Source organism: Mastacembelus armatus, chromosome 6, assembly GCF_900324485.2.
Source record: "Mastacembelus armatus chromosome 6, fMasArm1.2, whole genome shotgun sequence".
NCBI lineage: Eukaryota > Metazoa > Chordata > Actinopteri > Synbranchiformes > Mastacembelidae > Mastacembelus > Mastacembelus armatus.
The window spans coordinates 6,820,258-6,846,193 of NC_046638.1; the positions used below are offsets into that span (position 1 = coordinate 6,820,258).

At 40.3% G+C, this 25,936-nt stretch overlaps 1 protein-coding gene across 1 annotated transcript in view; it reads right to left on the minus strand.

Annotated features, from left to right (window-relative positions):
- Window positions 1–1,059: 1,059 nt before the first annotated feature.
- The window catches only part of LOC113133146 (PDZ domain-containing RING finger protein 4), a 100,002-nt gene continuing 75,125 nt past the window's right edge, over window positions 1,060–25,936 (minus strand). Inside the window, exons 3-9 of the mRNA XM_026311742.1 lie at window positions 19,401–19,654; window positions 16,898–17,000; window positions 11,290–11,388; window positions 9,044–9,106; window positions 7,515–7,616; window positions 6,542–6,670; window positions 1,060–4,117 (exon numbers count right to left, since the gene is read on the minus strand). Of these exons, the coding sequence (XP_026167527.1) occupies window positions 2,645–4,117; window positions 6,542–6,670; window positions 7,515–7,616; window positions 9,044–9,106; window positions 11,290–11,388; window positions 16,898–17,000; window positions 19,401–19,654 (2,223 nt within the window). The 3' untranslated portion in view covers window positions 1,060–2,644. The remainder of the gene's footprint in view (window positions 4,118–6,541; window positions 6,671–7,514; window positions 7,617–9,043; window positions 9,107–11,289; window positions 11,389–16,897; window positions 17,001–19,400; window positions 19,655–25,936) is intronic.

Genomic DNA, 25,936 nt, shown 5'->3' on the forward strand with positions numbered 1-25,936 from the left:
ACTTGCAGAAAAACTTTCCCTTCCCAATGCAACTAAAAGTTATACCTTTTCAGAAAATATTCGTGATGAGATAAATTATTTCTTTAATAATTTAGTGGTAAAAACTAAAAATAATTCATTTGAAACTGGAATTACGTCATAATTTGTGACAGAAATATATATATATATAAACAAATATATATAGAGTTAGTTTAGGGACTAGGGTGGACATTCCAGTCATCTAGAGTGTCCCCAGGCTAAGCTGTTTGCTGCTTTGGCATATATGAGATTACAGGCTAGCTAACAGTTACTAAGTTAGAATACTGAGAACGTATCTCATTATTTGGATTTAAGGGGTCGTTTTATTTTCCATACCCAGGAGCATAGTGGCCTCTAATACTGAAATAGAAGTTTGGCACAACCAGGACACTTCCTGGAGCTGGTCACCTGGTCAAACTGAGCAATTATAGGAGGGGTCTAAGTAAGAGGTGACCAAGAACCCAATGGCCCCTCTAACTGAGCCTCAGAGATCCTGTGTGGAGATGGGACAAAGTTCCAGAAGGACAACCATCACTGCAGCCTGAAAAAAATTATTTAAGCAAGTGTAGTATCAGGCTGCACCAAAAACTGAAAAGGGGTTTGAATACTTTCTGTATGCACTGTATATCCTAAGTGGTGAAACACACAGTTGATGATGGTGTGGTGGCTGGGATGTTTCAAGCCAGGGAGTGGATGATGTTTTGATATGTGTCAGCACTGGGAAAATTAGACAGTAGCATCCTATGTGATGGTGTGTCAGTTTGCTGCCAGTGGGTGGGCCTGTGTCGAAAATAACGTGGGTGTTTTGACACACTTGTCACAAGCTGGTGTGTGATGGCCTTAAGAGAAGAGCAGATTGTTGTTGTTTATGGCAATGAATTCATAAAAAACTAAAATTTTAAATAAATGAAGACAAAGAAATTGGAATTGTAAAGTTAGTGTGCTAAAGCCTTTCTGAGTTTAGTGTCATGTTGCTTTAGTTCAAGCACCTGGCACAAAGCAGCAGTAAATACCCAAATTACAAAACAATTACGATCCATCATGTTATACCAAAACAATTTATTATCATTTCTTTTGCAAAGATCACCATTATTACACACTTTACCTGGCTACAAATGTGCCATCTACGCATTACTCGAAATTAGACCATCAGACATTGACTTAAAACAAATACAGGGACTGTGTTTAAATTTACAATATTTCAGTTAAAAATGAGGCATTTGGAATGATTATACTGTACATGTAACTTATCAAGTCTGTTGACAAATGGAAAACCATTAATTCCACTTGTTTACTTTTAGTGATCCAATGTGCTGTGTTCTGAGTCCTGCTCAGTGGCAATCATCCTAACACCAGTTTGTCATTACAAACATAATTCAATAATGTCTATAATATGTTTCTGACTGTTTTCAGTTACCAAAAATTCAAATTATAAAGGATGAAAAAGGTGGAGTAATACCTCTCTGCTGCTGTTTGTGTATAAAATCAATTTGCCATATCAATGTACAGTATCAATTGCTCTTAAGGCTATTCTGAGTACTGTAAAACTGTATGTAGAGTAAAAATTATATAAAAAAATACTGCAAAAAGCTATGAGTAGCTCCTCTTGTTAAATATGTAGAATAACTCAAATTATTAAGCCCATATAATAGAATGCAAAATTGTTTTGTTTTTTTTACCCAAAACTGCAAAACAAAGCAAGCTGCAGCAATGAGTCAATGTTTTAACTCAATGTGTCTGTGTAGCAGATTTGTAAATATTAGTTGTAACTTTGTTGTGCATCTGGAAGATATGGCAGATTAGGAAAAAAAATTTCAGTTTTAAGGGGATTCTTTTTCAGATTAGTGGACAATAACAAAGTAAGGCAATGTCACTGTTTGGATTGGAAGATTTGGAATATATTTGTTATTTGGAATATATTTGTTATTGCAATCTTTTTATATTGTAATTAAAAACATTCTTGTCACTTATACTTTATAAGCAAGTCCTACAGTACTTTGATCGTTATGTGTGATTTATGTGCCTTGTAAAGCTGAGATCTGTACCTTATTTGATATTTTTTTTCTGAAACTATTATTATTTTATGACATCTATATGGTTGCCTGTAAAGACTTTACGACTAGCTGGACTGGGCCAAGTCTAAGCACTGTAACATAATTTCACTACCCCTTGACAACAGTGAGTTGATTTCAGCTGTAAAATGTAAGTAGATCTGTTATGTTTTAATGCTCTTTCAACTAAAGTGAAAGGCAGGAGACTCACGGATTCACTGTGGTTTGCAATTGGTAAGTGTGCATAATACACAGAGGTTCTTAAGATGTTCATGCAACTGTGTTAAGTTATATGGTTACAACATAAATATGAAAATAGAATTAAAGTTTGAAAAGATAGACATGTTTAGAGAAAGTTAATAAAATAATTATATAACTTCATAGAAAATGTTTTCCCCACAGAGTTGGGTGAAATAAAATACTGAAAAACATGAATATGGTGTGACACCACTGATAAATTCTTTACAAAATGCTTTTTGGGTTACAAAGTGTGAAAAATACTACTATTGTCCTCATAAAAATGCCACATTGAACGAGGCAAGAATATTATACCACATGGGGTAGATTTGTTTTTTTTATACAGTAGTGACTGATAGGAAGGCATTGTGCACCTTGGCTCCCTCGGGGGCCTTAGTTCCATGAGTCATCAGCTCTTGAATCGTCATCCAGTTGTCCAAGATCTTCTTGTTGCGTTTTTTCATCATCTTCTTGTGGCTGAGCTCTATAATACTGACTTCCTTGCGACCCTCGCTGCTGCTCTGAGGATTCTCTCTCAAGCTTTCCAGCCGACTGCGCTGCATGAATTCTCGTCTTTTTCTCTGTTCTTTTGCCCTGACCAGGTGCTGCTTTCTTTCCTCTTTACTCCAGTACCTTCCCATCTTCAGTTCACTCATTGCATCATCATCTGTGGTCATTCCCCCACTACGCTCTTCTTTAATCTTTAGGGCTCGCTCCCTCAGGATCTTGTCTCTTACAGGCCTCTTGGTGATGTACCGGGTGCCATCACTGCGGATCTTAACCTTCCACTCCATCTTGGGCTCATTAATGGGCCTCTGAGGCTCTTTACAGACACTGAGCAGGCTGAGTTGACTCTGAGCATACTCTACAGCTGAGCGTTGCTGGATCAGCTGCATGTAGCTCTGGTAGTGGCGGGCGTGAGCCGGGATGTTCGCTTGCCTCTGCTGTGAACTATGAGATGGAGAGAAGTAAGGAATTTGGGAACCACGTAGCTTTAATTTTCCTCTGCCGTCCTCCTCAGCCTGAGGTGTCTGGTCTGACTCAGAAGGATTGCTGTGGTCTGGGCTGCTGCTCTTGCCTGGGATTGGAACATGGCATGCTGGGATGGGACTCAGGCTAAGAGAGTGGCCAGTGGCAAGGCCACTGTAGAGGTTCCTCTGGTTGGTTAGACTAACCATTCTCTGAAGTGAGTGTTCCGGGGAACGGTCCATTGCCAGAGGGGTGCTGCGTGAACTCTCTGCTGTGTTATAGGCACTGGAGCTGTCCTTGTCTGATTTCTCCAGCCTCTCAGTAATGTCAGCCAGCTTACCCCTAGTGGGGTCACTGCAGTGGAAGCTTTGGCTTTTGGTGGATGGTGCAGAGTGGCCGTTTGAGGGAGACTGTTGGCCCTTACGAAGCTTGTGGGCCTGCATGATGTTTTGACATTCAAGCTCGATGCTGCGCAACTCTTCATTGAGCATACGTAACTCGTGTTGTACACCTCCCTGCTCCCCCATGCTGCACTCAATGGTGCTGCGGCGGCTATAGAACAGGTCGTATTCACCGCTGTTACGAATCTGGCACTTCAGCTCCAGGAGCTGCTGGAATCGATCGCCCTCTGCCTCATCCTCGTCATCATCCTCTTTGTCCTCTAGCCGTGTGGAGCCAGAGGTACAGTGCAAATCCCGATTGTCTCTCAGGCACTGGGACAGGCGTCTCTGGATGTGTGCCAGGACATTATGCTCGGAGCTCTCCATTCTGTCTTTTATACTCCTTACTCCGTCCTTATGATGAGGAAGTGTAGAGCAGGTGGGTTTATCGTCTTCTACTCTCTGAAATGGAAGTAAATGAAAACACCCTGAAACTTTTATACATATATGTACTTAGAGCAAGCAAATTGTAATGCAAGTTCTTATATTATCCACATACAGTGGGTATGGAAAGTATTCAGACCCCTTTAAATTTTTCACTCTTTGTGTCATTGCAGCCATTTGCCAAAATCAAAAAAGTTCATTTTATTTCTCATTAATGTACACTCAGCACCCCATCTTGACAGAAAAAAACAGAAATGTAGAAATTTTTGCAAATTTATTAAAAAAGAAAAACTGAAATATCACATGGTCATAAGTATTCAGACCCTGTGCTCAGTATTGAGTAGAAGCACCCTTTTGAGCTAGTACAGCCATGAGTCTTCTTGGGAATGATGCAACAAGTTTTTCACACCTGGATTTGGGGATCCTCTGCCATTCTTCCTTGCAGATCCTCTCCAGTTCTGTCAGGTTGGATGGTGAACGTTGGTGGACAGCCATTTTCAGGTCTCTCCAGAGATGCTCAATTGGGTTTAGGTCAGGGCTCTGGCTGGGCCAGTCAAGAACGGTCACAGAGTTGTTTTCCGAAGCCACTCCTTTGTTATTTTAGCTGTGTGCTTAGGGTCATTGTCCTGTTGAAAGGTGAACCTTCGGCCCAGTCTGAGGTCCTGAGCACTCTGGAAGAGGTTTTCTTCCAGGATATCTCTGTACTTGGCCGCATTCATCTTTCCTTCAATTGCAACCAGTCGTCCTGTCCCTGCAGCTGAAAAACACCCCCACAACATGATGCTCCCACCACCATGTTTCACTGTAGGGATTGTATTGGGCAGGTGATGAGCAGTGCCTGGTTTTCTCCACACATACCGCTTAGAATTAACGCCAAAAAGTTCAATCTTGGTCTCATCAGACCAGAGAATCTTATTTCTCATAGTCTGGGAGTCCTTCATGTGTTTTTTGGCAAACTCTGTGCAGGCTTTCATGTGTCTTGCACTGAGGAGAGGCTTCCGTCGGGCCCCGACTGGTGGAGGGCTGCAGTGATAGTTGACCTTGTGGAACTTTCTCCCATCTCCCTACAGCATCTCTGGAGCTCAGCCACAGTGATCTTTGGGTTCTTCTTTACCTCTCTCACCAAGGCTCTTCTCCTACAATTGCTCAGTTTGGCTGGACGGCCAGGTCTAGGAAGAGTTCTGGTCGTCCCAAACTTTTTCCATTGAGGATTATGGAGGCCACTGTGCTCTTAGGAACCTTGAGTGCTGCAGAAATTCTTTTGTAACCTTGGCCAGATCTGTGCCTTGCCACAATTCTGTCTCTGAGCTCCTTGGGCAGTTCCTTCGACCTCATGATTCTCATTTGCTCTGACATGCACTGTGAGCTGTAAGGTCTTATATAGACAGGTGTGTGCCTTTCCTAATCAAGTCCAATCAGTTTAATTAAACACAGCTGGACTCCAATGAAGGAGCAGAACCATCTCAAGGAGGATCAGAAGAAATGGACAGCATGTGAGTTAAATATGAGTGTCACTGCAAAGGGTCTGAATACTTATGACCATGTGATATTTCAGTTTTTCTTTTTTAATAAATTTGCAAAAATTTCTACATTTCTGGTTTTTTCTGTCAAGATGGGGTGCTGAGTGTACATTAATGAGAAATAAAATGAACTTTTTTGATTTTGGCAAATGGCTGCAATGACACAAAGAGTGAAAAATTTAAAGGGGTCTGAATACTTTCCGTACCCACTGTAAGTATTTACAACTGTTCATGTGATAATATACTTAGTCTAGTGTAGATTTGTTTAACTTTTCTTAAAAAAAAAAAAAAAAAATCACTAGAATTATTTAAGAGTTCAGGAAGTGCAACCTTATTCTGCATTCTCCGGAAGGATTACTGTACTTATGCTTTTGTGCGTAATTCAATGCTACAGCTCTGTTACTTCAGGGATTGTTTCCTCTCTGCCATGTCTTTGAAGTCCCATTTATATGGGTTTTTGTAGTAGGCTATCCTTCCAACAAGACAGAATTTTAAATTATGATTACTAATGTTTGGAATTTAAATGGTTCAATGGTCCCCTCCCATAAATATTCATAATCATTATTTTGTATTCATATTTCAAAGGGCAAAGCTTGTTTTCACTCAGTTTCACAAGGAAAGTCAATGAAAAATTAGATTTCATCTCTGCCACTAGCTAGATCTGCAGTAATTTCAAGGAACAGGTCAATATTGACTGTGAATACTGACCTAATACAGTCTGAAATCTGTTAATATTCAGGTTCACACACTGGGTACAGTCAGTCAGGAGGAAGGATAACAAATATGCTTTTTGTGTCTAATATTTAGAGATTTTATTATTGAAAAGAAGCTGGCTTTTTAGGGTTTCTGAAACCTTGATAACAAAGCTTTGTCAATGAGTTACTAGTCCAGTTACAAGAAGCAGGTTTTTCTGCTGTCTGACCTGTTCATTCTCCTGCTCCTCCTGTAAGGCAGCTAATTCCATCTCCTCTCTCTGCTGCTCCTCTAACATTTCCATCTTCAGTTGCTCCAGAAACTCACTGTGCTCATCATCCAGCCAGGCTTCCTCCAACTAAGGGTGAATGAAGAAGGAAAGCATATGGAGAGGAAAAGACACTGGTGAATGTTATTTGTCAAGGCCTAAAACGTGTGGCAGCACAGTGTCTCAAAACAAACAGGTGGCCGTTCCAAATGAGATTTTCTGGGAAAAAAAAAAACAACACCCAGCATCTTATTTCAAAGGCACTGCAAGCATCACTATAATGTGGTGTTGGACTAATATGTGCAGTTTCCAAATTCTTAACTAAGAAATCACCACCACTCATCTTTAAAACATATACTCCAATCCTAAAATCAAGGCAATACAATTTAATTGACATAAGGCTGCCACCTTTGACCTATTTGCTCCACACCATCCATCATCTGTTTGTCTATTCAGTATGAACCAAATGGGATCCATATCTGGGGACTTCAGATTTACTACTGTGAGAGACATTTAATTATAAAGAGTCTACAATTGCTCCTGGCTCATCTGCACTGCGGCAGGGACCTTGCACTTATTTGCCATTGGCCTTGGGCCTGAACTCACTCCACATTAGCATGCCATTAGCTTTTATGGCTTACTGTTGGAAGTCAATTACAGTGGCGCTACATAAAAATAAGACATGATGAGGTGTGTCAGTGGTGGCGGCTTCAGCTAGGAGTAGTTGTAGTGGTGGGGATGAAGGAGGGGGATGTTTGGCTGCCAGACTACAAAAGTTTACTCTGTGCAAAGACACACTAAATGACAAACATTCAGGGCTGACATTTGTTAAATGCATGCTTTCTTTTTTTTTTTAGCCATGGTAAATCTACAGTAGGTGTTTTAGTGAGTGGCTTAAAGATATGTGAGTGGGAGGTGTGTAGCAATTGCTAACCTGCATCTCAGGTCTGGCAACCAGCAGCACAATGCTCCTACACTCATCATTGGAGAGTGCCGCCATCGCGTCCTCTCTGTCTTGTACATCTTGACCATTAATCTGAAGATGAAATACAAACATAATTACCACACTCACTATTAAATCACATGCAAGCAAGTAAACATGCATTTTATACACAATCACTATCATTTGAACAAAAGTACACACACAAACTAAGACATGCTTCATCCTCTACAATACAGTGCCTCTAAGAAAAACAAAGTAGCACAATAAACATGGCACTGCACAATCATGGCTATTTTCCAGGACATTGTAAACACTGTCCTGCTCTAATATGAAGTGCGACCCAGCAGTGATTATGAATGGGACAGTGGTCTGTTGGATTCCTTGTGTTCAAAGTATCAGGCAGTGTACATACATCTAGCCGTACAATTAACTGGCCACTGACAGGGGGCGTCCATCTTTTTGCAGTCAGAGTAATGGCCCTGTCACTGGTGGATAATAGTGCCAGTACTGGCCTGCCTCACAAACAAACACACCCTCTCTCTCCTGGCTCCAATCAGTTACACAACACATGGTACATGGACATCAGCAGAGAATTAGATCAGCAGTCCTTATGCATACATCCTTCCATCTAATAATTATTTGAGGAGAATAGGTTACTTCTACCCTGACTGTATTCCTGTTTCTTATCTCCAGATGTTCTGCATTACAACCCAGTCTGTTCATCTGTTAATAAATTCCTTTCATCTGCCATTCACTGTGTATGTGTCCTTGAATATTTCACATTACCAATAAATTATCTCTTTGGGTGACAACCTTAAGAAAGAAATACTCAGTTTCTATATTAACAACACATCCTTGTTTATATAAATAAAAATAAGTGAATACTGGACTTACATGCATCAGGTGGCTAAAACAGCTCTAAATGACTGCTAATATTGCTCTGCCTGCTGAAGGAGTAAAAAGGTTTATATGCCATAAAAGTGCAGTATATCAGATGTTATTTTCAATGTGTTCATTGTGTAAACTTGCCAAAGCAAATCCATTAATGCAGCTTTAACTTTACAATTAGAGACACTAACTCAGCCCCACAAAAACTACAATCACCTATCTAACCCACAGAGTCAAAACTACCCAGCCCTCACTTTTAACAAATGGTGCTCCTCATTGGTAGCATAACTCCTCCAGATCTCAGGCCTGAAGATGTAGCCAGGGGCCAATAACAGTCATAGGCTTTCAGCTATCCCACAGGAGGTAGCAAGCTGCAGCACAACACCATCCTGAAGTGCAACTCTTAAAACCCCTTGTTGGTGCTGAGTTGGTAACTAAAACAGCCAGGGGGGCATTTCACCCCTTCTAACAGTCACAGTGGGGGCAAGTTCCCCCTTTTAATGTGCTGCCATTAAAAATGAATGGGCTCGTGCTGGGAGACAGTGGTTGAGTGCGACAAAATAAAAGTGGGTTTTTATGTTGAAAGGGAACTAGTATACAGGGGGCCCGTTAGAGTGTGGGTCCTACTGTACCTGTAAAATGCGATCCCCCTCTCGGATGCGACCATCTCTGGCAGCAATGCTGTTTGGACTGATCTGTGAGGGGAGAGGGAATAAAAACAATGACTTTAAAAACACCTTCAGTCTTCATTCAAGACAATCAAGAAGTGCCTGAAAATGTTTTAACCTATTATAAAGACATCACCCAGCTAGACATGCCGGTAACATTATAACAATGTGAACAACACACATTAGGTGTACTACTGCCTAAGGTGTCAAATCATTTTCCTGCACCTATGGCCAGTTTTCAAATCCATTTGGTGCTAAAAAAAAAAAAAGCTTCAACAAACTGAGTTATCACCTTTATCATTTAGGTCTTCAACTGTACCCGCCTCAGTGGTTACATTCTGGCAGGTTGATATAACACAATCCTCTGCATATAACAACCCTCTACTGTGTCCGTATATATGATGCTCCTGCTCCTTCTGTAACTAATGTTAGTGAACACTGGGGCAGGACACACATTCATTGACCAATCAGTCCATGTCCGGGGCCATTTGTTTCTCTCTGTCCTATCAGACAGGATCTCTGGAGATGGTGAGGTGCTGTAGCACTCAATCTTCATGATAGTCCACTCCTACCCAGAGGTCCACTCATTAATCTGTGAGGGAAAGTCACTAGGCAGGCATGGGGGTTGGACTGAAGAGAACAAGGATTTGAAGATAATCTTTGTACAAGTATTGGGAGGACACCCATGCCCTGAATAATCTACAACTCAAAACGGAACTTTGAAGAAATAATTGTGAGCCATAACATGGCAGTGATTTTACTTTTGCTACAGACCTAAAAGGTTTTGGGTTTGACTCTCAGCTCTGGCCCTTTCTGTGTGGAGTTTTACTCTCACTTGAACTGTTAAGAGGAAATGACTCTGGAGAAAACATACACAAAGAGCTAGAAGGACGACTAAAAATTTAATTCCCTATTGCAGTGAATCAATGTGGCTGTCTTGGCTCTGCAGTAGACTGACAAACTGTACAAGATGGATCTTGTCTCTATGTCCTATTCATGCTCAGATAAACCTCAAGACTTATACAAATAAACCTATAGAAAGTGGATGGATTGGTGGATGAAGGGAATGTACTTTTTCTGCTCTTCTTAATTAATTAACTGCTGTGCTGGGTGAGCCAGGTGAAACAAATGGAAATCAACTTTAAAACAATGATGTGACTGTAAATTGTAGCTTTTTTTAAAAAAAAAGACCTTGTACTTGTTCATATGTTTTAACTACATTTGCAGGATCAGAGCACGTATCACCTCTCAGATTACACGCTGTATACAGTGACATTCAGCCACCTTATCTAAATGCAGCACACTCCTCTTAGCCCTACCTTTCTGCAGAGCCAACACTTAAGAATGCTGCCAAGAGCCACAGACCACAGTGATTTATATTCCACTCAGCTCTCAGAGAGTCAACTTCAAACAAATCTGAGAGAAAGTTGAGCAGAGTAAAAAATAGTATTTTCAATGTTTCCAACAGGTGGGACAAAAACAGAGGGCAGGAGTCTTTTTGCTTCCATGTTTTACAGTCTGCTTCTTGTCAGCTGTACTAAAACTGAGTACAATTCAGACAAGAACTGAAAGCATGTTTTGTTTTTTGTTTTGTTTTTTTGCCATCTTGGCAGGCATTTCATTTTGGCAACTGACAGTGTAATCATGCACTAAGAACACTGCCAAACTGTTCGATAATGTCATTTGAAGTTGATATAAGAGTTAAATTTTAAAATTACTATAACCAATAGAGAAACCTGCTTTGCTCACATGAATACTAAATCATAAATTCAAAGATGAAAATACAAAATGCCATGATTTTGCTTATAAAACATGGTTCTCTATGCATTTACTGAGGCACTGTGATCTGGCCATAATGATCTACAACAGTTTGTTACATGTAAATATGAAACTTCAAAGAAGTGAAATATAAAGAATCCATGCATATATCTATTGCCCTAAGATTTGTAATATTTACATTCTTCAAACAGCTAGAAATCCTAACTATTGTTGGAGGGAAAAATATCTAGCAGGCACTCCATCATGTATGATGCATGTTTTTACAGCATCTCTTGGAGTAAGGCAGAGCAGCAAAAGATAAGAGACTATTCAGTGTTTAGACAGTTCTGAAATGAAAAGTTAGTTTTTACTCAAGCTAGCAAAGCTGGAAGATCATGGATCGTATGAAGGAAATAAACCCTTTAATCTTGAAAAGCAAGTTCTTTTCTCACCTCACTGACATAGATGGCCACATCCTCCTCTTCATCTGTCCTGTAGCACAGAGTTAACCCCAACTTCTCTTGGGCGTTGAGTCGACACAATTCCACTTCCTGTGTGGAAATACAGAAATGTAAAAACAAAAAACAAGACCAAAGCAATAAATCAAGCACTTTCATTTCTTTGTTATTATTTATATCATTTAGATTGTTCCAGACTGATATCTGAATCTAAGCAGTATACCAAGAGATGGACACCACCGTCACTGGAACAAAGTTGAACATTAATGGATACAGACACTGAGAGTTTGTTTTTCCATCACATCACACAGTCTTCCCTAGGAGATGGAATTTTTTGTCATGGAAATATTGAATTTTCATTTTTCTCAACACTTAAAACTCAACATGGAAGACAAAATTCCTCAAAATATGACCGTTTCTTGAAATTCCTGGACTTACACCGTCTGCCAACGAAGACTGGGTGATGCATCTGAAAGCTTCAGAATAGCTTGTGGTGATGTCTTGCAAATGACAGAGATTGAAACACCTAAATAGGCTTTGTGAAAGATACTTATTTCTCAGCTCAAATAAATTCTATGCATTATATTAACAGTGGCAATAGAAACACTAAGTTTCTGCTCCACTAAAGTTTAATCTGATTTTTTAAAAAAAAATTTTTTTTTTGATACAACAATGTTCAAGTTTCTTCACAAAAATCCTAGATGGTTACTGAGTTTGAATTCCCAACTGTCGTCTGAAGTTTCTGAGTCTGAAGCTTTTGATCATGAAAGACATTCTCAGCTTGCAGAGTTTGATCGGTGGGGCTTTGATAAATGTCATGGGACCTCAAGTGTTTTTCTTTCAAGTCGTTGCCAAGTTATAGAATATTAGACTATAAATACACTATAATTATGCTAATGTTACTAGACATACATATTTGCTGCAGCAGGAAATATTCCTCATCTTCCCATGGAGAGAGATCAACAAATTATTGACTTACAAATGAGTGGTTGTCAGATTCCCATGAGCCCTGGGGTCTACATGAATTCTTTATTTAAGATCATAAATACAAACACACAGAAAGTGAGATTTAATTAACCACAGACTGAACTTGAATAAGTGCCACAATGCCTTCATCTAATGTCAAAATATGTTCTGAATATGGAAATGAACACTTCTAATTTCTAAAACTTTGCTAGCTTCTACACAGTTAATATATAGAACCCGCCATGCACTTTGCCACAGCAGAAGTGCAACACAATGCCAAACAACACAAGCCTTCGCTTTATCTCCAAATGCTGAAACATATCAAGGGGTGTTGGAGGGAATCAAGTGTGAAATGACTTCTCCTCCCAAGGTCTTCATTAGAGCAGAAACACACCAGCTCCAAGCAGCAGGAGTGAGGTGGTTGAGTGGACAAGAGGACAGAGGGGGCAGGGAGAAATGAGGCAGTGGCCAGGGCTCTGGTGGGGCTCAGAGGGGTCTTGCACAGAAACAGAGAGATTCATTTCCTCTGTGACAAGTGTGGGTTGGCTGGTTACACTTGTCCAGTGTGGCAGGGCTGTGGGCTTTTGTGTGTGTGTCCCACTATGGTGAGATGAAGGGGAAAAGGCCAATACCACTGCCAGAGAATCACCACCTGGTGCCTCTGGCTACTCCTTCTAAACTGTTTAATGTTCCCCACTTCCTCTCATGCACACATAAACACACCACTAGGCATAGTTTCCATTTTCTCATCCTCCCCTGTCACTCATTTCTTCCTACTCTTCCCTACCTCTTTTTCACACACACGTCATTCGACCAGGGACCAGTGACCACAGTCTCATACACACTCCTATACAAAAGAGTAATTCCTGAATCCTTGTGCAAACCCTAGACAGACAGACAGACAGACAGACAGACAGACACAGAGAGAAAGAGCTGAAGAAAAACAACTGAGCTTGGTTGTTTCATCTTCCTCAGTAGTGTTCACCTGACAGGGAGTTCACATCTTTAATTGACTGACTCACAAGCGATGACATCTTCAAATTCCAGACGATATAAAATGATACAATGCAAAAGATGGAAAGGTTTTGGTGCGAGTTCTCTGAACGGACTGAGCTACAAAAATCAGTCATTAGCAATATTAAAAATGTTTCTAATCAGTGGTGGCAATTTTATTAAAGAGCACATCTCCTGATGCAACCAAGCAGTTGTAGAGGTAATGGGTGGTGTGGAGACAGTGCACATCTTGCATGCTAATACGGTGTGAGAAGTTGCTGAATATCTGTGCGATGTATTGAAATCACTGGCAATATCTTGGAGACATCTGTCTAAAAATAAACCACAAATTAATTGCCAAGACTGAGGCAAAGCAGAGGTGTGAGCAGGTACTGCATCATCCCTATGTGGCTGTGTGAAACAAGCCTAAAGTTACTTCTGACTAATTAATGCTAGATATAGTGCTGGAGACCTGTAGGTAAATTATCAGAGGAAAAAGATTGCGCCAATTACTACATGATGAAACGTCACACCTGCATGCGTGTATTCATGGTAAGGCCCCTTTTATATCTGGTCACAACCAGATGTTTGTTTGCTTTCTTGTTTTGAGACAATCAGTAATGTTCATACACCTCAGGAGGTTTTCTCCCTACCCATCAAATCTTTGCCAGCCTCTGTCTCGCCTCCTGCCTTTTGATTATTTCTTCTCTATTTTCCAGGCGAGCTCTGACTTGGGTGGAAGATTGTGGCGTGGCACAGGGACGAGGCCTGACAGCAAATTAATGACTGCAATGGCGTGATTAGGGGGAAGATTGCCGCCCACCATCAAAGCACATTGGGTGCTGTCATAATAATCGTGCCTTTGATTACCAGTAATTGAAAAAGCAGTCACAAATGCATGGATGACTACCACTACCACTAAGAGAAATAAGACTTTTTAAGCTTGGAGTACTTCACTCCTTCAGAACTGACTGAAAATAATTAAAGGGCTCATAGGGGTCCTAGCAAATGTATGATGCATCTGTGAGAAATTGTAGATATGAAGCATGGTCATTAATCCATAACAAGCCACACATCAGACAAGGCTGAGACACTATAGATTCCTGTACAAAGCCCAGGGTTTGTTTAGTTTGTGAGTGCAGGGTGCTTCAGGTGGACTGTCAGTCCCTGCTGAGTATATACTGTAGACTAGCAAATTAAAGGTTAGTGAGAAAAATCAGGCTATAGATTTACAATGAAACCAGAGTAACTGGTACGTGCAGTACCTTGGTCATTGTAAAACTGGTTAGTAATCAAACGTATCTACCCCGAACATATTTTCAGTTGAGGCTAGTTTATTTTTGTGTGTAAGAATCTGCAGTAAAATAAAAATGTGATCGTTTTCACAGGGAAAATATGATTCGACTGTGGAAATGGACTTTTACCAGATGGGTAATGATAAGGCAAGGGTTTCTGTTTTAGTCAGACTTATATTTAATTTCTCCACTACACACTGTAGGTAGAACAGTGATACTGTCCCCTCTGCAGTCAAACATGTGCTCTTATTAAAGCCCAATTAACAAACAAAAAGCCCAAACAAACTAAACCAAAACTGCATTAACTGTTTTTCTCTAATTCTTTACTCGTTACATTATGTCTAGGGCTGCAGCTATCGATCATTATTGGAGTTGAGTATCCTAACGAATATTTCAGCGATTACTCGAGTGAGCGATAAAACTTTTTGCATTTTGAAACAAAATTATTGTGTAAACGACATGTTACCTTAAAATGGCGTCACTTTGTGTCAGCTCCGCTGGGTCTGGTTCACAACCGGATGTTTTCTGTTCAGATGTTAAAGCATTGACGAAGTGTTGTTGTGGTTCACCAGTTCTACTTTACAACACACACATTGCATCGTGTTGTCATCTTATTTAAGACTGAAATGATCAAAAACTTTGAACATTTTCTGCCTTTTGCGGACGGTTTCTCTCTCTGCCATAGCGCCAACTTTTGATACGGAAATACATTGTGCGACAGTGATTACGGTCCGTGTGGAACAATGATCCTTAGTGGGAGAACGTCCGATGACGGAAGTGATGGCAAAACAATTTTTTGTAATCGAATTCCTCGAAGATTCGTTGCAGCCCTAATTGTGTAAATTACACAATGACATGCTTTTGTCAAGGAAAACCAACAGTAACCTGCAATAATTTTTGGCCAACTGGGGACAGCACAACAAGGTGTAAATGGTAAAATATTGGGTTCCTTAGCTGCTTAATTACTACTACAAGTAACACCTTTCACATTCCACCTCCACACAGTCAGTGATTCAGCTGGAGGTCATAACTAATACACAGGTCTCTCTCTCTGGGACTCTCACGTGTTAACTGTCCTAAGAGGAACATGAATATCCTGGTATATTAGATGACGATTGTTTGTCTGTGCTTCTTCATATAACAAAGATAGTTTACAGAACCATCTTTCCTTCATTCCTCACATCATCTTCAGCAGGGAGAGAGGATCAGGTTCAGCCCTCTGCCTACATCCTCCTCACAGCATTTGCGGTTGGCATACAGTAAGTGGGGCCGCATTAGCGTGGTATCGAACTCCCCAAGCATGAAATCAAAAAAAGTGCAGGCTACAAAGCATACACAGTATAATAGGATTTGTTAATAGCAATGAGGCATAAAGGGAGACTTTAATATATTATATTTGTTCTGATTTGACACTGGGGCCTCTATGATCCAAGTGGGTGCACAAATCTCTTTAGGATGTGAAGAAACAGCTCAAGCTCAGTGGGTGGAAGCATTCAGAGCAAATTCAAATGAAAAAAAAAAAAAAAAGAGCAGGGAGGGGTGAGCAATCATCATACATCAGACCAGTCGTAGCCCTCGCTGGCAATGTGCTCGCACCTCAATGACTCGGAAATAAAGAATATTGGCCCAAAGCAGAAAGCAGAGACAGTCTGTTTATCTCTTCCTGTCACAGTCGAATCAGTGCATCTGTGGGTATATCTGTATGTGTTAGAGAACAGCAACCTTAGAAACAACACCTATCCAAAATGTTCATGTTACCTGCACTCCAGCAAAGATACAGAAGCAAACAAACGTGTTTCGATCATTTTTTTCCCCCTTCCCCAGCACCTGCCACACACACCTCACTATAATTGGGTTTGATCGAGCGCAGTGTCAACCAGCTTGCTAGCTTTTTCTTCCGGAGTTCTAAAAACAATTAGCAAATGTCAGGTATCTGTCACTGGTGGTTTTCTACTGTCTTTTTTTTTTCCCCCTTAGAGCAAAAAAAGCAAAACCATGGATGCATGTCTTTTGCAAGGGATTTTTCAAGCCATCTGAAATGTGGCTGATCATCTGTTGCTATTGTCCCTGTGGCATCTGCCTGTAGAGTCAATTAGTGTTTGTGCCCTTCCACCAATTTGTAAGCATCATTAAATATACAGTGTTGAGCGAATGTTTGTCCATCACATTTTACAGTTGGAAAAATAAACGCGCTCTCTGATATACAAGCTAGGCTAATTTATTTCTGTACTTATTTCTTGTTACTTACCTGCCAGCATATGTACCAATATATCTATAGAATTCTAATATTAGTCATACCCATGTACCTCAGGCTGTAGTAAGCAGTGATGTCAAGTGCATTCACTTACCTCATACTCAAACTCCTCTGTCCTCTCTCCATCAGCTGGAACAGGGGAGAGGCAGTCCGTCCCTTCATAGTAATCCTGCTCCATTGTATGAAGAGAATGACAGCTGTCAGGGGAGACAGACAGAGGGAGAATGGGAGGGGAGACAGACGGTGAGGGAGGCAGGGTAACAGAGGCGGAGGGCTGGGAATAAGCAAGATGCTTTTCCCTATTTTTCTTTTAAATGTGCTCTATACCTCGAAGTGACAGGATTTCCTTGCCTTTGTCTTTGCTGGAATCTGAAGAATAAAGGATTTGTCAAGTGCTTTTACTGCTGCTGGAGTGTGTGTGATAAAGTACCCCTTGTTAATAATAGCATATCCACATAATTTGCTTCCTTCTCTTGACAGACAAACCCCCCCACATTGTACAGTATAATTCTATTATGCTTCCTTCAGTCACTGAACAAAACAGCATTGTTTAGGCCTAACAAGATGAGCAGCTTCAGTGCCACACAAGATAATCATGGTGGACAAAAACTTCTGAAAGACAGTGTGTTGAACATGTTGAGTGATGTGTTCAGGAGCTGTCTGACTCTCAGATTACCCAGCACTGCAAAACCATCTCAAAACAGAACCAGACTGGTAAATGTCAGAACGCATTATACTTTGATGCCTTGGTATTACACATATAATATCATTTGGCAGCGGCCGCAAAGAACACAATTACAGATTTTACAATCTGCCCTCAAAAATACGAGTGCTCGACATTTGTTATATCTACAAAATCTTCAGTATATTGGATTATGCACCTGATCTCAGATGAAGAGAAGAAAATGTGCATTTTATGGGACACATTGATTACATCTGGGCTCGGCCTGGGGCTGTGTGCAGCCCGTGAGCACACGTTGCACTCTGTTGCCTAGTTTTTTTATTAGCCTATTTGCCTTAATCACCTTGTAAACCTTCCATGAGCCAGAATGGGTACACCAAGCAGCTCCAATTACAGCAAGAAGGCCCTGTGGGGAATTGTATGGCATTACTATGGGAGACAGATACATGTGGCAACAACTCTGATCAGGTCATGCACTTTTTATATAGTGTGTAACAGTGACAATAACAATTTTTTAATGACTTTCATAATCTTGAGTGATATAGATGCAGCAGCCAAATGAAATTCAATCCCTGCATGTCTATGAAAGTCTACAGTAGCAAATGACAAGTAAACTCAAAAGTATCATTGTTTGGAGTAATTATCTACTATGCTAAACTCTTGGTTCGCCAAGACTGTCCCGACTTCCCAGCTCTGTGCTGTAAAGCTCCTGTATTGCAGTTGTTTCCTTCCCAAGAGGTGAAACCCAGATATTCCTTTATGTTAAACATCTCTTGTTCACAGTTTACTTCTCCTTAGAGACGAACAGAATATAAACTGAAATGCCAGAAGAGGAAATAATGAACCGTGTTTCTTTTGTTGTTTTCCACGAAAACCTCTTGTTGATACTTTAAAACTCTCAAGATCTTTTTTTTGGTACATATTTGTATGCCTTTGTCTCACATCAACAATAAAAGCATGTCTTTGAGGTATTGTACTACCCAGCATGCATTGGAGATGTGATGATACTTAAGTTCTTCTACTACACTTGTTGCTGTGTAGTGTAGAAAGTCGCCCAAGTACTTTTCATGTCTTCTAAAAGTACAGACACATTAACCCAACAAATATTTGATGTTAGAGCTGAGTTATGGTTCTGTGCACGATCATCTCAACACACAAGGTCCCTGTAGAAGACAGCCCCGCATCAAGGTGAAAAATTGTAAAGGACAGTTAAACTGCATGTGCTATGTACTGACCAGGGAAACCAATGGTGCTGAATTTAATGGCTTATAATATTCTTTCTCAGCATGATATTACTCAATGTCTGTATGCACTTATTTATTAATTTGAGATTAAGCTTCTTATGAAACTAAACATTAAAACGCCAAGCAGACTTCACACATACATTTCGTATTGATAGTTAATTAGGACACTTAGGCCTGCTTTTTATTTCTAATTCGGTGTGTCCTTCTGCTGAAACTAAGTCGTGAAGGACACTGAGAAGCCTATTTATCAAACAAATCTATATTTGTGAGAATTAACTACGCGGCTGGTTAGACATTTCATTTATATTTTACAGATGGGCTTGCATGATTGAAATGCTAATCCTGCAAATACTGATATTTCTGCTTCATTGTTCAATAACACTTCTTTTTTCCTTTCTTAATTACCATCAGTCTTAGCCAAAGTCAAAACAAGGGCATCACAACAAGTTTTGTATTTCTTTTTGTGGCACTGAAACAAAATCATTTGTAAGTTTATCATATTAAAATTTAATAAAAAGTTTCATCAAATCACTGAGCTGCTAAAAACTCTTTTCCTGTTTTGGATCAGTACGATGGGCATCGTAAGTCACATTTATTTTGCCAAAGGAAGCTAGACCTTGAATACTGTTGCAGAGATGTAAAACAACTATGTACATTTCCAACTGGCATACCTGTCAGAGAGCAGGAAGGGACAGACGTCAGGCACAGGAGGGGTCGAAGGCCGGAGCTTTGACAACGCCATGATGTGTTCAAAGGTGATGTCAGTTTGAGTACACACGTCCACCACACGGATTTCCTGAGGAGGTCCATGGGGGCGGCCGCTGGGGGTCCGCCTGATGACCTGCACCACAACGGGATCCTTCGCAGTGCGAAAGGCCTCCACAGTGTCCTCATGGCTGGACTTGGACAGCTCCTTTCCATTTACCTTAGAATGACAGGGAAAAACTTTTTCATAAGAAAAACTATTATGCATCATTTATTGACTTTTGCTACTATCCTTCATGGGACAAGCAAGAGTAAAACCAAAGTACAGCAGATTTTACTCTTGTGTTTTTACTAAGAGACTTGGGGCTGAGAAATTTGTGTAAAAATTATGGCAATTATCTCCAATCAACATACATGCACAGTAAAATTGTTTTTACTGGCTGTAGGATCAGTGCCCACAAATACCACCTGCATGCACAGACAATATTGGGCCCTTAGGGCCATTTTCCCATATTGCTTCTACAGTTGTACATCTGGGTTCAGAGAGGAGGCTTGTAGATGGAAATTTAAACTGTACATTTTTTCTGCTTTCTCAGCAGATGACTAAAAACAAATCTTTATGAATACAATATTGGAAAACATACAGACATAAATGCCGTTAGATACACCATTAACAGGACGTTAGATCAAAGCCCAAATGGCATTTGTTCACTCCGTCCATCTTCAACCTCATCTTCACAAAATGAACTGGATTTTCTGGCAGACTGAAAACCATTTGCACTACAGCTGGCACATATAAAGAAAATCATTGCTCCATTTAGCCCCAGTAATTTCTCTGGAAGAGAAATCATGGCCATAGAATACCTCGAAGAATGTGCTTTAGTATAAACGCTGAAGCCAGAGATTATAATTTAGATAACCAAGGAAAGTAAGAAAGAAAAAAAAAAGCAGACAGCATAATTACACTCGCAGTTGTATATTAATACGGTTTTGGAGTGGAGCATTTTTCTCAGACGACGAAATGAAGTAAAATGATAACTAGATAAGTAAAAGAAGGCATTTATATTCATAAGATTGTGAAAACATACAGAAAGACTGGGAAACTGAAAGCAGCAATGTTTCATGGCATGAATCACCAATTCTTTTTAAAATGCATCACAGTGTACATCTCAAATCCTACTGCATCCATGTTTCCACATCTTTTCCTTGCATCTTTAGCCTCTCCTGCTAAAGATTCAGAGATGCAGGAAAAGATGAAGACAGAGGAAACGTGGAAATGTGTCGTTAGAGAAACGAGATGTCCCTTCTTACTCATCTGAACCAAAATTGGGCTCCGACAACTGGACCAGCTGGGAAATAGGTAATGACTAAAGAAACATCATGGTTCCTTTGTTATTTAGACTGACTACAGAAATAATAGCTTTGGGTAAGCTTTCAGGATGGACGACTGGAATGACTTCCAAAGATCAAGGAGATTTCAAATAAGGTATTAGGGATGTATCTATGATGGCGGAAATAAACACACAGTCTAGTTCTGACTTCAGCAAGATGCCTAAGCAATCGACAGGTAACTGTGGCTGTTAGAGTTGTATACATTCAATCCAGACATTCTAATACCAATTTTTAAGAGGTGCACGTTCTGAAACATACCTCAGTGAATCTGATGTAGTATAATCCTGAGGAAATAATTCGATGTATTTTGAGCCACTGTGAAGTATTGATAGGAAAACATAAATCCTTTGTGAAGCTGGGCTCAGCATGGACATTTTTTCTAATAAATATTTTTAATGTGTACTTCTCCTCTGTTGGCAGTTTATTAGGTACACACAGCTAACACTAATTCTGTCTAATACAAAAGTCCTGCAATAAATCCTCCCATTGGGAAGGTGATAATGTTGAGTTTATAGTCGCACTGTTTTAGAGAGTTGTTGGTTCAACTGTATGGTCATTTTGGAGAATGTAATTTGTGCTGCTCTGTATAATGCAGTCATTATACAGAGAGGCGTTTCAGCCTGGCCTCATTGATATACCTGGGGTGGACAAAATTAAATCATTTCTGTATCTACTTGTGAATCTTGTAAAAGTTATTATCCATTCTCAGATTATTAAATTGGAATCATTTTACAGAGCAGAAGAGGTCAAACAGTCATTTTACAAAGAACACAATATATTTAAAAGGAAGGGATAAAAAACTTAATTTTTGATCCCTCTGATTGATTTTGTGACTCAATGGGGTCCCATTGTCCAGGTTGGGAAGCAATGCATTATTTAAATAAATTAAAGATCAAGACAATTTAATAATATCCCCCCAAAGGGTTCCTTACTCCCATTTTATTTCTGCTTTGATTAAAAAGCTCCCTCTAGAAGCACCACAGAACATATTATACAACAGTTAAGTAAAATCATCTTCGTGTAAATTGAGTGGAGTGCCCTTTATTTTTTAAATTAAGGAACTTTCACACATCTGCTAGCAGAAAAGACAACAAATGGTTAAAATATAATTATGATCATAATACAATAACAGTGTTTTGGTCTTATTCCCAATCTATTCCTTTATGTCCTCTGTGTGTGTGTGTGTGTGTGTGTGTGCGTGTGTGTGTGTGTGGTAACCAATATCTGTTTATACACTCGTATTGTGGGGGCTTGACCTTCCTTGTACCATGACCACCATGTAAATCAATGAATTACAGAGTGACAACTAGGTTTATGGGTTAGGGTTAATCTCCACCAAATGAATGCAAGTTAATAAAGTCCCCATAAGGGATAAAATCAAATATGTGTGTGCACATTTTTTTTTTATTGTTTTTTCTTTCATTTCTGTGTGTATCTCTAGAGACTGAGTGATGCCCTACAAAACAACAAACAACTTATTTTCTCAGCCATAACAGTAGCCATATATAACTCCCATAGCTCTTCTTGTGCTCTGGCCTGCTCCCCTGCCTCCTGATGCGACCTTTGTTTGTAGCAGTGTTGCATTAATCACCTGAGCAGGAGATAAACTGGGTCAACACCACTCCTGTGGAACCGCAAGGCAATTTGCAGGAAAAAAAAATTTGCAGCTTCCCTCATCCCCCGAACCCACCCCCTTTCCCTTTCACTCCAAATCTGTTTCTATCCTGTCTTTGACCAGTCAGCAAGTGTTAAACACTGCAGCATGCACAATGTCCATTAGAGTAAAGTAATATATTAAAGAAACATGGGGCACTATAAGAATTAGCTTACACAGTATAGATCCTTTGTCTGTCTCTCTCTGTCTTCTTGTGCTTGCCTTTTGCTCTGTAGCCTAATCCTAGAACAGGGGGCCTGTTGAAAACAAAGGAGTTGGAGCAGACAAATGAGGCAGCCTATGGTGTATGACAGTTGTGGAGAAAAATTATCAAATTTCCAAGCTCTCCCTCTGGTACAGCCTGTCCAGCCCAGGCTCCTCCCTTTCCAAGCCTCCTTGGTTGCTAGCTGTAGTCCACAAACATAATGAAACAAGAGGAAAGACATTAGGAAGAAGAGGAGGGAGTTTTGTTTTCCTATTCTCTTCACTGGTTTTCATGAGAACCAGATGGAACAATTAATCCCCAGTCAACACAGGAATATTAAGTAGCCTTAACTCCTGCATGAGGGACATTGCCATGCTTTTTCTGTCCATTTGGCTGATGTCTATCCAGCGAAACACACAGTTTCAGTTAGTGTGTGGATATGCGGTCCTATCTGACAGATGGGGAGGGTTTTAAAAAGCCTGGCTGCAGAGTCCTAGATTCTCACACCGAAAATCAGCACAATCTTTAAGGAGGACTGTGGCGCTTTTACTCTGCAAAGTGCATTCTAAATGTGCATGAATTAAGTTGATGAAGATGATTTTATATGGTGAAAATTTAATATGAATAACTTTTGGAATTGATCAACTTCCCATGAAGCTTCAAAATTAAAGACCATTTCTTTTCACATATGCATTCAGTGAAAGCTGTAGAGTTTCAACAGATATATTTTTAATAAACTTTCAAATGCGTATTCCAACAAACGCTGATGAACAAAATCTGTTTGCAACAAACATTTAGCAGCTGTACTGTGTTCAGCACAGCTTTGCATGTCCTTCATGGCCCAAAACTGCTCCATATGCACAGAGTCAACATGAATTATCACACTGGTCTGGAACAAAACAATAGTCATTATTCACGAGAGATCATTTGCTAGACAACCGGGCCAGGAGATGATCAGGTAAATGTGACGTTGGAAGGAAATGGGTGCTGGGATGGAGTAGCTGGACTGTGACACATTTGCTGCCTGCACATGGATATGCAGCAGGTATAGCCAGAAGAGAAATCTGTTTCCATTTAAAACCTCCGAGACCACCACGAGCTTTCTCACAACAAATGCTGTAAGCCGGCTTAGTGGAGTGTAACAAAAGGATGAAACCTCTTTTCCTTTCTTTCATTTCCTACGTGGTGCAGTCCCATATTGAAAAAGACATTCAAAATTGTGTACTTGTGATACAGCTGAGTGCATAAAGTCTCAGCTTCAGTAAATATCCCATGGCACTTTAAGCTGTTCTGAGCTGTTTTGAGCACACAAACAGACTTGCTTGCAAACTTCCCCAAGTCACTGTAAAGCAGCCTACAGCAAAGCACAGTTCTGAGGGTGCTCTCATCTGTGTCCCATCTAATCATTTATCTCTCAGGTATGAGAACAAGGAAGAAAGAACAAACTCACAGCAGCTTAGATCAACTCCCCAGGCGTCTTCCTCTGTCAGTGCTTTTGTCTCATTGGCTACTGCTTCCATCAATATCTCCAAAGACCGAGGGCAGAATGTAGCGACAGAGGTAGTAAAGTGGGGCCAGTTTATCTGTTAAGATGTCAACTTCAGCCACGTGCTTCAGCTGAGGGACTGTTTGTGTGACAGGAGGCACAGATGCTGCTGGCAGCTCACAGGGGCTTACTGGTAGAAGTGATTGATGCACTTCTTCTGCAAGGAGAAAAGGCAGCCTCGGGCAGTAGACTCTAATAGTCCATTAGCTTTTTTATGCCTTTGAATTAACTGCATATATTGCTTTATGACTTGCATGTAGCACTTTGAATCTTAATGAAATGTTTTTGTTTTTCAATTTTATAGCGCTTAAGGTTGAGTGTAAGGAGATAGTGTTTGCCTACAGTCAAACCTGTGCTAAAGTGAACAAAGCAAGGTCATTCTTTCTACTGTATTTCTGCTACAGTGACAAGTAAACAAGGCTTTTGGTGGCAGCATCAAGAGCATCAGAGGCTCTTATTTAACCATGTAACCTTGGGTGTTGTGTGTAATATCTGTAAATGCAGTAAGCTTCCATTAAACATGTGTATCTCTGGTGTGCCATCACCTGCTGGTTTGAGTGGCAGCCTGTGGGGTGTTATGTGTATGCAGGCAGATGGAGAAAATTTAACATGTAGGTCATATAGCCTCAGGAGTGCGACGCTTACAGCCATGGATTCCACACATGTTCCATTTCCTCATCTTTGAGAAAAGGCAAGATGACCCTTTAGCATCCAGTCAGCTGCGGGGAGCCCTCAGATAAAAGTGATGAACAACACTGGGGATGGTGAGGGTGAGAGATGATAGAAGGTTGTATAAATTAGCCTTTTCATAGTTAGGAGTAAAGGAGCTGGGAAGTAGGAGGGGGCAGTAGTATTTGTTTTCCCACAAAACTTCCATCTTAAAGTTTTCTCTTCATTATTAGATTTTGGGTTTGGTGCAGGTTAAACAAGATATGTTAATTGTGAAGTTATATCTGGATTTTTTCAACTTTGGACTGAGCCATGCCATATTTCCATTTTTTTCTGCTAACCTATGCTGGCTGTAGCGTCATACTTTGTGTACAGACATAAAAGTGGCCTTGTCTAACTTTTGGCAAGAAGTATTACCCAAAATGTCGAAAATATTTCTTAGCATAGGTCTCTCATGAAGCACAGTAGCTGCAAATGCAATGGGAATTTCACATGCCTGCTTGGACGTGAAATGAACTATGAAAATGCTTTTTGGAAGTTGCAGTTTTTTGGGGGACATTTTATGCTTTTATTAACGACACAAGAATAGAAATATGACAGAAAGGTAAGCTAGCTGGACTTGATCTGGGCACATTACAGCTCGTAGTCCGTGGCCAGAACCCCTAGGGTGCCTTTGAAAGTCATAGCTGATATCTCTCATTAAGTTTTAACACAGCTGCTGGTCTTTTGTACTGCTGATTTATGCCTATCCAAACCTCAGAAAAGCTCCAACCACCATTCATGTACAGCAGTCTGTGCAGAAAGTGAACTGGATTTTATACAACTAGGGTGCTGAGTATCAAAAATAACTCCCACTTTGCTCCTTTACCGTTTGTTGATTTTCCCAACTGAGCACATGCAAGGAGGAGCAGTGAGACAGTGAGAGCTGCTCACTGCCACAGTCTGCCGTGTCTACGGGTCCAAGCACCATAACAGCAGCAGCCACACTGCAGCTCCAACAACATCAATGTGTTGTAATTCTTTTAACCTTTGAAAC